Source organism: Doryrhamphus excisus, linkage group LG16, assembly GCF_037039965.1.
Source record: "Doryrhamphus excisus strain RoL-2023G ecotype Guam linkage group LG16, RoL_Dexc_Guam_v1.1, whole genome shotgun sequence".
NCBI classification, from domain to species: domain Eukaryota; kingdom Metazoa; phylum Chordata; class Actinopteri; order Syngnathiformes; family Syngnathidae; genus Doryrhamphus; species Doryrhamphus excisus.
The window spans coordinates 11,891,488-11,904,010 of NC_136372.1; the positions used below are offsets into that span (position 1 = coordinate 11,891,488).

Below are 12,523 nucleotides of genomic sequence, written 5' to 3' on the forward strand. Positions count from 1 at the left end.
AATTTGTACATGAGCTTTTCATACTACATATTTACATGTTAGAATTAAGTATTTGAGTAAAATCACCGACCTACTCGGATGTTTTAGTGTGATTTTAGGTGGGACTAGGTCAGCTCTGAGCATCGGAAGGAGGCCTTACTGAAGGCAGCAAGAAGGCTGCAGATGGATGGAAGGAGTTAATCAGAAGAGTGATGGTGACGGAATGACTAGCACACACCTACAAATACATTCAAGTCCCCCCCCCCTTGTCTAAAAATGTCAGCTGAGGAGGAAGGATTGGATGAAACATCCCTCATTTTGGTCAAATGGGCATGCTAATTATAGGCCCAGCTCCCCGGTGGACCAGTGACATGGCCAAAAGTGTGAGAGCTATAGATAAAAGACGCTTGCTTCTGTGATCAAGGCTTCATGTGGTGGACACTGAGGAAATGTATTTTGATATATGGTAATCCAAAAGGTACAATTTAGAATTTCAAGGTTTGAGGGCTCGACCTCTGCAGAGTACCACAACGATAACTACATGTTGAAATAAAGCTCTGGATAGAACAATCCATGAAGACGAGGGGAAACTCCGGTCTTATTTTTGCTCATTTTTTTCCCTTATTTTCAAATGTTGACAGGTATGGCTTTTTCCTGAAGCATAATAATTTAACATATAACATATAAGTACACTCCTTGTAAGGAGTACTGTATGTGGGTGCTTGGTGAACAACTCGAGTATTCGAAATATGCATTACATGTAATGATTCAAAAGTGTTTTACCGCACAAGGGTACTCCTTCTTGTTCACTTAACTTAACTCAATACTGCAATGCACTCAACAATGTGAACGATTCACTGACTCACAAGTGCTTAGTTTCACTAAGTCAGGAATTGACTCGCAGGTTGATGTACGACTTCTCGACTGAATCGAGTATCCGATTCACTTCATAAGAAGTGGAGTCAAGTGGTCTGTTTTTGCCTCTTTATTTTGTCCTTCCTCACTCAGTTTCAAACCCATTACGTTTAGGATAAATACATTGGAGGCTCACTAGTTAGCTTGGTACACAGTATTGCTACGTTTAAAGTGGCAGCCGTCGCTTGTGTCACTTCAGAAATGCCACAGCTTGCGCACAAATGGTGCACAATATGATGTAAACAAAACTAGCAGTGCTGTCGGAGTGTATGTTTATGTACGGCAGATGCATGTCAGACTGGCATGAATACATCAATCAAGTGAGTATGGATGATAGGCTAATGGCAATCTGTTTTTTTTTTTAAAACCATTCAAATGGACCCACGCTACATTTGAGACACAAAAAGGAACTTGCTATGGTGAGTTATGTCTCCTATATTAGGTAATAAAAGTATACATATATAACTATAGGGATGCTATTTCATGTTTACAAGGCTCTAAAATTGTAATGCTAGTTATTTTATTTGGATGAAATGCAGTTAATTTATAACTCTTACAATTATTGAGATTCTACATTTTTTGGTTTTGAGAAGGCTGCACAGTACCGGGGTGGTTACCACGCAGGCCTCACAGCTAGGAGACCTGAGTTCGATTCCACCCTCGACCATCTCTGTGTGGAGTTTGCATGTTCTCCCCGTGCATGCGTGGGTTTTCTCCGGGTACTCCGGTTTCCTCCCACATTCCAAAAACATGCTAGGTTAATTGGTGACTCCAAATTGTCCATAGGTATGAATGTGAGTGTGAATGGTTGTTTGTCTATATGTGCCCTGTGATTGGCTGGTGACCAGTCTAGGGTGTACCCCGCCTCTCGAAGACAGCTGGGATAGGCTCCAGCACCCCTGCGACCCTCGTGAGGACAAGCGGTAGAAAATGAATGAATGTATGGTTTCGAGAAATGTAACATGAGGCAAGTTGCATGCAGTCTCTAATCAATTCTGATGACTTGTGTGATTATTATTCATGGTATTTACTGCTACAGTGCTTTGTAAAAAATACACAAACTTAGTTCTTCAATATGTTTGCTCTGACTGACTGCACGTACACAAGGATGCAATATTACAAATTAGGGTGAGCATATTTTGATTTCCAAAAACCAGGTCACTTGGCCCAGCAATGAGATACTCAAAGTTCACTAATAAATGCCTTATTTCAATACATTTAAAGTATGTCTCTTCAAGATGGATAGAAAATGATTATATTACAAAATTCCATCTGTCAAAGATACAAATTGTAAAAGAGGGATGTTGAAAAAAAGCCATGAAAATAATTCAAAGAGCAGAAAAACACAGGAAACATGAGGTCAAATGCCATTACAGGAATTTTCGGGAAAAATCTGCCCTCTCAAGATCTTGGGGCATTTGAACCGTCGTCCTCAATTTGACTAAACTATACCTCGGCAAGCATCAAAAGATTAACTGAATATGCATCGGCTTTCGCTGCCCACATGGCAGCATTTCAGGGATTACGTCACATAAGTGCCTTAATGCCACTCAATTTAATGACGCAATCAAAAGTCAGAACATTTTCATTTCTAAAAACAAAAAAACAGGGCCATGAACACAGAATATGTCCTGGGAAAGCTGGATGTTTTGGTGCTACATATCAAAAAGTCGACAACATTTTGCTGCATTTCCTGTTTTAAGTTAGGTAGGGACACTCCTACTAATAATGTACTTTGCTCATTTGTCTATGCCAGTGATGTGTAATGACAGGCAGAACAACTCCATGGCAGAAGCTACATAATTAAAACGCTGCCATTCATTGTACAGAAGAAGTCAGAGATGTTTCTCATGTAAAATGAATGCCATAACTTAATAAAGGTTGGGAAACATACTGATAAACACTTGCACACACACACACACAAGAAAGGTAAACCCACACTTACACTCAAGACGCCTATGAAAACAAACAAACAAAGACACCTTGATAACACACACACATCCCAGTTTAGTGTCCGGAACGCCAACACAATTCCCAACAGTCCACAAATACTGGGGAAATCCCTCATTCAAGCACATTTTCCCACCACTGTGCAGCAGGAGCGAGCAGGCGGAATGAAAGCGAGAGAGCAGAGCAAAGCAGCAAACAGCAGCAGTAATGATGAATCACATGATCACCTGCAAGGCTTTTCATTTAACGGTACCTCGAGAGCAGGCGGAGGCAGGGGGTCTTCCCCTTCTTCAACGCCACCCCCCCGCCCCAATCCTCCTGTCCTCCACCCCTCCATCACTCTCAACATAGCAGATGTCTGCTGAAACCCAGTAGCTCCCAACACTGTAGACACACGAAGGCACCATCTGGGCCGGAACACAGCTCCTCTCCATATCGGGCGATGTGTATGCGTGAATGTATATCGCACAACGACAAAATCAAGAGTTTGTGTGTGTTGTTTGTAAATGTGCACATTAGTGAAAGAACGCATCTCGGCCGACAGAAGGAATGTCGTGCGGTGATGGTACACCTGGGTGCCTTTAGTCATGTTTGTTTGGATCGTGTGCCGCCGTTCTGAGGCGGGCCTGCGGCAGGTGGGACAGCGTTCAACGGCTCTGTTTAAACAATCAGCTTAACTCAACAGTTGCTCTTGCACCACATTCGAACAACACCCCACTGAGCAACATCTCAGACAAGTTTATCTATCAGCACGGCTTTTGCACATGAGACAATATGATAAAGTTAGAGGCCACCATTATATTTCGTTGTAGCAATGCATTGATTAGAGTTCACATTGGATTTGGTACTGGAAGTGAGCATGATCACTACTCCCTGTCCTGGACCCCGCTGGTCTGTGCTTACACTGACCAGTGGAGTCGTAGCACGTTTGCTTGTCACATCACTAATTCTGTGTTTTTACAGTTTCCCCTTTTTTTTCCACTACTGTATCTTTGGATGGCAGCGTAAATAATAAATAACCTCTGGAAGAAATGTGTAGTTTTGTTAGTAGACCACTTCCTGGTTCACGGAGGATGACGGATGACACTTTAGGAGGGCTCACAGGATGAGAATAAATAATAATCCACCATTTATTGCGGTTAAATGGTTCCAGAACCGTCCCAAATAAATAAATTAAGTTCGGATTCCTTATTTATAAATCAAATATTTTTGGCGGTAGAGCACAAAATGCCTCTTTACAACCTCCTTTAATATTATTAGAGCCCTCTAGACATACAGTAACACCCCTACAGTCATCTTTATACCCATATTACCCAATATAGTAGATATAATCAGAGAAAATAATACATAAATAAGACTATGCTAGTGTGTGTTTTAATGAATGTCTTCCGGACGCGTGGACAGGAAGTGACATCGGGGTTCAAAATTGAGTTTTAGCTGGAGTAGGGCCACGACAGTACCCCCTGTTATGATTATGATGACCATTACATACAATAACACCCCTACAGTCATCTTTATACCCATATTACCCAATATAGTAGATATAATCAGAGAAAATAATACATAAATAAGACTATGCTAGTGTGTGTTTTAATAAATGTCTTCCAAACGCGTGGACAGGAAGTGACATCGGGGTTCAAATTTGAGTTTTAGCTGGAGCAGGGCCACGATAGTACCCCCTGTTGTTATGATTACGATGATGATGACCATTACATACAATAGCACCCCTACAGTCATCTTTATACCCATGTTACCCAATATAGTAGATATAATCAGAGAAAATAAGACATAAATAAGACTATGCTAGTGTGTGTTTTAATATATGTGTTCCGGACGCGTGGACAGGAAGTGACATCGGGGTTCAAAATTGAGTTTGAGCTGGAGCAGGGCCACGACGGTACCCCCTGTTGTTATGATTATGATGATGACGACCATTATTATTGTGCCGGTTGTGAGATCATTCAAATCTGTAATAAATGTTCTTGACAGTAATCAAGTGTGGTTACTAGTGCTTACTAGTGACACCTAGTGGCCAGTGTAGACTTTGATCCTTCAGACTGCGTACTTGAAAATCTCAACCGTGAAAGTTGGTTTTCGTTATGCAACTAGTTCTCATTCAAACAGACAGGTAGTGACGGCGATGGAGATACTGGCCAACCAAAAGGCTTTGGTAAAACCCACAAAGGACAACAGCAGACATCTGGCAAAGACATCACCCCACCCAGCGGCAGCATAGCCAGAGAACAAGACACACGTGTGATGACGAGAGGAAAAGAGGAGAGCTCACAGAAAGAGTACGCATTTGATTTAAAAAAAAAAAAAAAGAAAAGAAAAGGATGCAGGTTGAGGGTGGTGTGAGCCGCAATAGAACACGTATACAGTACATGTACAGAGTGTAATGTTTAATGTGGTTCTAACCATGGTAAGGAAACTGCACTCCATCGCTCTCATGCTTAATCTTCCTCTCCTGCACACTGGCCAAATGGTGCTGCACTGAAAGGCCAAACAGGGGAGAAGGGAAGAGTTAACAATGGAAGTGGGGAGTTGAGAAGTGGACAGGGAAGGAAGGAAGTGGAAAGAATGAGAGGGGGGAGAAAGAGAGGTGGTGGTTAAATCATTGACAACAGGGGATTCAAGTTATAGAGTTCAGCGAGTGTCTATTAAAGAGTTACATCACTACTGCGGCGCTATTAAATGGCAGCTTGTGAGTAGGAGTGACAGTGGGGGAGCACATGAAAATATAGTCATTTTCAAAAGAACACTCAAAGTACAATACTAACTACAATACATATACAGTATATGCAAGAAGTCTATATTAAGTCACAGTCATTACAAAGAAAGTACAACGGATCCCTGCACATTTTCCACATGTCATAAGTTGGTAATAATTTATAAATAAGTACTAATACAGGCAAAATGTACAGCATACATATACTACTTTTAAAAAGCCCACAGTTGAGGTCTCAAACACGCGTCCCGCGGGCCAAATGTGGCCCGCAGGACACTAGTTTGAGGCCCCCGCCTTGATATGAAAGTTTAATGTTAGTGCGGCCCGCGCAAGTTTGATATGGATGCTGTATGGTATCATGTACCCAGAAAAAATTATTACGTTTGATTAATGTTCATGTTAAAGGTTAAATAACTGTTAATAGTTATCCTCCCTATCCGTGTGGAAGTGGTAAGTTTTTGGCTATTTAAGTTTAAAGGAAATAACTTGAAGGCTACCGTTTAGGTCGCCAGCTCTCTAGTTTGCGAGTTAGCATGTGTCTCAAGACCCTGCAGTTGTGCAATATGTTGTAAATAAAAAGAGTATAAATGTGACTATAGTCGTGTTTTGTCATGTCTACAGGGCTCTAATAATGCTTTGTTAATTTTAATCTGAAAACAATTATTTGTCTACCCACCAACTATATGTGGTTTTTTAAGTTTTTATTATTTGCCATTTTATTATTATTATTATATTTATTTATTTATTACTGATTGATTGATTTTCTTTATTCTTGATTTGTTTATTTCTTTTTCATCTTATTTTGTGTAGAAAAAAAAAATATATAAAAAATAAAAATTAAGATATTTGAGAACAGTGGAATGTTTTATCAGAGCTTTTATTGTAGAAAATCGGAACCAAAGCACTGAAAAAAATTGTATATTTTTCTGTTTTTAATAAATGCGTTTTTTTTTTTTTTTTGAAAGCCTGCTGCGGCCCAGCCTTGCTCAGACCCTAGCTCCAGTGGCCCCCAGGTAAATTGAGTTTGAGACCCCTGGTTTACAGTATGTCTTTACGCTTCACCAATATTGTTTTATTGTCAGGTGTTGAGATGTCGCACTTTCCTTGAACACACCATAAGTGCTGTGAGAGGCAGATGTGACTCAGATTTGATCTATTCATCTGTGGCGAGTACACAATACAGTTTATACTTTAAACACGTTTAATAAGTGTGTGAAGCATATGGCTTTAACAACGGATTGTTCATTTAACATTTAGCACAACAATGGCAACTGAAAAGAGAAAGGGGAGCTGAATGTAATTGAATGTTTGCAATAGTCGTCGCACAGTAGCATGTTGGCGAGACAGCCAGGAGATCCAGAAGACTCGGGTTCGAATCTCCACTTGGGCATCTGTGTGTAGATTTTGCATGTTTTCGTTGAGCGTGCGGGTACTCTGTTTTTTTTCCCACATTCCAACATGCATGTTAGGTTAACTGCAGACTCGGAATTGATTGCCACTACGATTTGCTGGTGACCAGTCCAGTGTGAGAGTATAAAAAATGGATGGATTTGCAACTTTTTATCACTTTTATTGCTAATATTGAACCAAACAGACGTCAAGCCAAGAGCAGGGTTTGGAGGGGTTGTATGTGAAAACGTTTTATGGACTTTATTAATTACTCAGGGATTTTCACCTTTTGCTGGTAGATGTGGAACATAACTCCTGTGAAAAGCGGGGATCTACTATACATGCATTGCTGACGTCCTTCTGTTAGCAAATTGAGGGAATTCACACAAACTCGTTCATAATGTTTCTTATTGCCTCGCATGGTTGTGGGACATGGACACTCATTTAGCACAATGCAGAATGCATGCCAAGCTAGCACTTCGGAGAACAGAGCAGAATAACACTCGAGTGCATGAAGTGGCTGACATTCAGTGTCACATAAACCACTTGGCAATTCTGCATTGTTGTTTTTTGTGGCACTTGTGTATGCATCGAGTGAGGCTTCTGGATGAGCCGTCATAATTAATGGGCCAAATAAGTGTCACACTTGCCTGCGACTTTAAAAAGATCCAGTAGATCCACTCCTAATTGCGATTTGGAATATTTGTTTTTGTTGGTTTGATGGCGCTACCTGCACGGGAAAAAGAGTACTAGAGCTACTAATCCAGCAGAGGGCGTTGCCTCACAAGTCACTTCATGAGTCAAGATGTGATCTGTGACGGCATGTTTTGTAAGTTCAATACTGCACAATATACGGCCTGTAACATAAACTTCAAATGTGTTTAATAACTATTAGAGGCACACTGTGGGGCGTTCAGGGGCAGGGAGGACTTAATATTATTGCGAGAAAATATCTCTGTCACCCTGTGGCGGGGGGGCATGACAGAAAATAATTGAGAACCAAGAAGATAATCATAAATCGAAGTATTAGAGGTTGTTTGGTTGGAAGGGGGCTGCAGAGCGGATGAGTGGTTAGCACGCAGGAAGACCCAAGTTCAATTCCACCCTTGTCTATCTCTGTGGAGTTTGCATGTTCTCCCCGTGCATGTGTGGGTTTTCTCCGGGTACTCCGGTTTCCTCCCACATTCCAAAAACATGCTAGGTTAATTGGCGACTCCAAATTGTCCATAGGTATGAATGTGAGTGTGAATGGTTGTTTGTCTATATGTGCCCTGTGATTGGCTGGCGACCGGTCCCGGGTGTACCCTGCCTCTTGCCCGAAGACAGCTGGGATAGGCTCCAGCACCCCCGCGACCCTCGGTAGAAAATGAATGAATAAACGCATTAAATTCAGCTCCAGCTTTCATAGCATTTTTTGCATATTCAATATACAGCAATGGTGTGTTTAAGGGCCGCCAAAGAGTGCAAAATCTCAACGCTTGATGACCAAACATCAGTGAAGCATAAAGTCATAAAGATGCATATATGCTGTACATTTTATCTGTATTATTATTTTTTTGACTACAAATCTGTGCATCTGGATCCGCTGTATATGTAACCTTGCTGCGGCTGCAAGGTGTGGTTGATACAGTAATGATGAGGGGAGCTGGATGATGAAGTGAAAGGAATAACACAGTCTATGTTGAGCCAAAGAGGGTCCACTCCAAGTCAGTCACAGGAACAGTACTAGACTATTTAATACAATTTAGTGGTGGTATTTCAAATAATTGGTGTCCACGGCTTTAATATAATACCATGTTGAAGCACCTTTCATTTTGAGTCTTTTCAATAATAAAATCTTTATTTGCTCACAAAAGCGCTCCAAACCTATCAGATCGTAAAGGCAGTCAGTCAGTCAGTCAGTCTACAGCCTGCTTTAGTCAGCACACGGATTTTCAAAAGAATTTCGACTTGGGCACTGACTTCAAAGCTTGGATTTCCTGTGGTGATTTAGGTGTGTGCTATAAATACATCTGCGGTGAAAGGTCAAATGACTCTTCATTCTCAGCTTTTAGCAAATGCATGAAGGTTTTTGGGCCAAAATAGACTAGTGTTGCTTGGAACTGTTAATACTCAAATTCCCTCCAACTTGGCTTTAGCGCCAATATGTAAAGTAAGGCTTTTTACATAAAAATACACGATTGTCACATGCCAATATTTGCTGTAAAGTGTGTTCTCATTTAGAACAAATCAGTTATTGATAATAGAAAGCCTGTTTCCGATTTACTAATACAATTTTTTACATTACTAGAGCCATCTAGCCATGAAATAACACCCCTATAGTCACCATTACACTTGTATTATCTATAAATAAGACTGTGTTGCTAGAAAGATGTTCCCTTGGGAAGTGGCGGGCATACAGGAAGTGATGTCGGGAGTTCAGAGATGAGCTACGGCCGCAATAGTAGCCCATGTTTTTATTAGGGATTACTGTACTCGCTGTGAGATAACTCAAACCTGCAATAAAAGCCTGTTGTTTCGGCAATCAATTCTGGTGCTCGTGTGTCTCACCTAGTGACCAGTGTAGAATATGACTAAAATAATGCCTTTGAATGCGTCTTTTCAATGTGTTTGCTAATAATTGGTGGTATTCAACCACAAAAGTGCATAATTTATTACTTAATATATTTTGGTTAAAAAAAGTGAAAGTAAAGCCGCAACATTTGAAGCGCGAGGGATTATTGGATTAGTTTTTACCCTCTTTAGAAGTAAGAGTAAGCTGTAAACCCTCTCTTTATGATGCCAGTTAAATTGTATTAGGACACCACTGGATTTTAAAGGTTAATATCAATGCAAGTGTTATTAATTGTATATTTCTTCTCCGGTTTTTATCTTAAATAAAATCCAGTCTTGAAGTCCTGCATGCAGTTTCTGCGCCAGGTAAATATTGCCAAGGGCAGCAAATTAGTAACGACCGGCGCTGGTCTTCACTATACACCATGGTATATCAGATGTCTTAAAATGATTTGGATTTAATAACAACATTACTATAATGCCTTTTACACTCTTTGGGTCTCTTGGGTTTTGCTGTAATTTGCAATCCATGTGAGGAAACTCCAACTAGACCATCTGAACCTCATTTGGGGTTAACCAGAGTCACTTTAATTGTTGGCAGGTGAGGAATGGCTATTTGACAGCAACTTGAATGTAACTGGCAACCAGAGGTCTTTCATGGAGGCACGGCAGCTTGAGAAAAATTAAGAAAAATATATTTTTCAAACCTGCTAGCACTTTGAAAACCGAGAATAGCTTGAGAATAGGGATGCGTAATTGCAGTGCTAATTTAATAGCTACAGGGTTAGGCAAAATGATTCGACACATTTGTAGGTTAAATAAAAGGCAAATAGAGTAAAAGTACATAAAATGCCATTTTGTTTTGTTTCTTTATAATGCCATTGTTTTTGGTTTCTTTTTCAGTTCCTGCCATGAGTTGGACTGGTGAGCTATCATTGTGGAAACGTTTATCAAAACAAACTAATCTGTAACCACAACACATTTTGTTTGCACTTCAATCTTGGTAGACATGATCCCGTACCAGGTTTGAAACACCATCTTGTTGTAGGTTACCAACTTCAGACCTACCGGATCTGCATTGTAACCAAAATCAACCGGCCGACCTCGCACCGCCAGAACTGATTTCATTTTTAAAACATAATGAAACAGAATGGCATTATATGGACTTTTCAAAAATAAAAACACTTTTTTGTTTCTTTACTTTATTTGCCTTTTATTTAACCTACAAATGTGTCACATCATGTTGCCTGACCCTGTACTATCGGTGTTAAATGAACAGCTATTAGTTCAAAATCAATAGCTAGTATTTGGCAAAACACAACAACACTTCCTCATTATCAACCACTAACTCCGTGGTGCATTCACAACAGAATTCTGAACACCGGCATACAACACGAGCGGGTGGCTGGACTAACTTCTATTTGCTCAATATGAAGGATTGACTTGCACGCATGGTTGTGACGGTTGTTTAGCATTGCCAACAATTGTTACAATTGCAAAGTATGCAGTTAAAGTGATCATTTTTAATGATCAAATTTGGAGGAAAAATGCAAAATGCTACTTTTTTATGTTTTCCTTTTTCAAGTTTAGTGCCAAACATTCAAATCATTTTCAAACATTGGCAAGGATATGCATCATTTTGGTTTAGTTACAGCTTATTGTATATCGTTTATTGTTATTAATATAACGTGTCTTTCAAGATGTCTGTTCTTGCTCTCTGATTTTTACAACTACATTTCAACATATAGTCATAATGCGATTTTTCTGAATGTTTTTCCCTTCTTCATTGTGAATTTTTGGCTGGTGCGACTTATCGTCCGGAAATTATGGTAATGTTAATGATTTCAAGCATCTGACTTGAAGTGGACCTCTGAAGCACATCTGCAACGTGTACAGGATGAAGACAGATGTTCAAGGGGGATTACCTGCATCGACATCATTGGGCCAGCCACTGGACTGTGAGCTGCTGCCGGCCGCTGGCGAACGGCCCGAGTAGAAGACATCATCCACTGGGCTCTCCATCTCACTGTCGTCGATGGACTTGCGCTTGTTCGAGCTGACAAGGTAAAAATAAAGGAGGTCGTTTGACTCTTGAAGGGGCTTAAAGGGATACTTGCTTGGGGACTTTTAAGGATAAATATGCCTGTTATGTTCAAGTCAGTGTATGAATTTCCCTTCAATGTGTTGTTCTTGTACTAGGTTTCAGCCATGGGGGACGAGAAGTCATTTGAGAGCAGATTTTGCTGAACATGCTGTATCTATACAGTACGAGCAACCGCCCACTAGGAACCCAAGCACACACACACTACAGTATGTTATGCGATGCTGGGATACATTCTTCCATGTGTTTGCACATTCTTACACACACACATCTGTGAGCAATAAACCACGAAGGACAGAAAGCATATATAAGCAAAGCGCTTCAAATTTGTGAGTGTGACAGCTTGTTTGTGTGGCTTTTGTGCGAGTGTGATGAAGGGATCTGTGTTACATTAGTATCAAGGGAGATACTGTATGCTGTGTGTGTACCTCCGTGGGAGACTTGCATAAAGCTCCATTTCAGTCCTGCAGCGTAAGATGAGCGGGAGAGGACGACAAGGAAAAAAAAAACAAACACCCAAACACCAGGCAGAATGACGGATGGATTGGTGGGAAAAATGAAAGGAAATGACAAGGATTAGTCATGAAGAAGGAACAAGGGGAAAGAGAAACCACAGTCATAAAGGCATAGAGGCAAAGAGGCAAAGCAGAATTCAGAAGTTAAAGAATTTGGAGATGATGAGTATTAGTACAGCGGGAGTCCACTTCTGAGGCTCATTCTGTACATTATCAATAACCACGCCAGCAGAATATAATTACATAAATACTGTCTCTTTCTCCTGTACCTGGTAGAGGGAGTAGAGGTGATGGAGCGCCGTCCCAAGGTCACCTGGTTGATGTTGTAGTACCCGGGGCTGTCCAGGTCAGCGAGGGAGAAGTTTGGGCCAGTCGCTGTAGCTACTGGGGCTG

General features: G+C 40.7%; 1 protein-coding gene across 19 annotated transcripts in view; it reads right to left on the bottom strand.

Annotated features, from left to right (window-relative positions):
* Window positions 1–12,523, bottom strand: part of nfixb (nuclear factor I/Xb) — a 169,832-nt gene that overhangs the window by 24,666 nt on the left and 132,643 nt on the right. For 13 of the 19 annotated variants that reach the window (XM_078797250.1, XM_078797255.1, XM_058049557.2 and 10 more), the window contains 4 exons: window positions 12,400–12,520; window positions 12,044–12,079; window positions 11,440–11,570; window positions 5,263–5,337 (listed from right to left, as the gene is read on the bottom strand). In XM_078797250.1, coding sequence (XP_078653376.1) covers window positions 5,263–5,337; window positions 11,440–11,570; window positions 12,044–12,079; window positions 12,400–12,520 — 363 coding nt within the window. The remainder of the gene's footprint in view (window positions 1–5,262; window positions 5,338–11,439; window positions 11,571–12,043; window positions 12,080–12,399; window positions 12,521–12,523) is intronic. The other 6 variants (XM_078797252.1, XM_058049564.2, XM_058049553.2 and 3 more) reach the window with 1 other exon arrangement.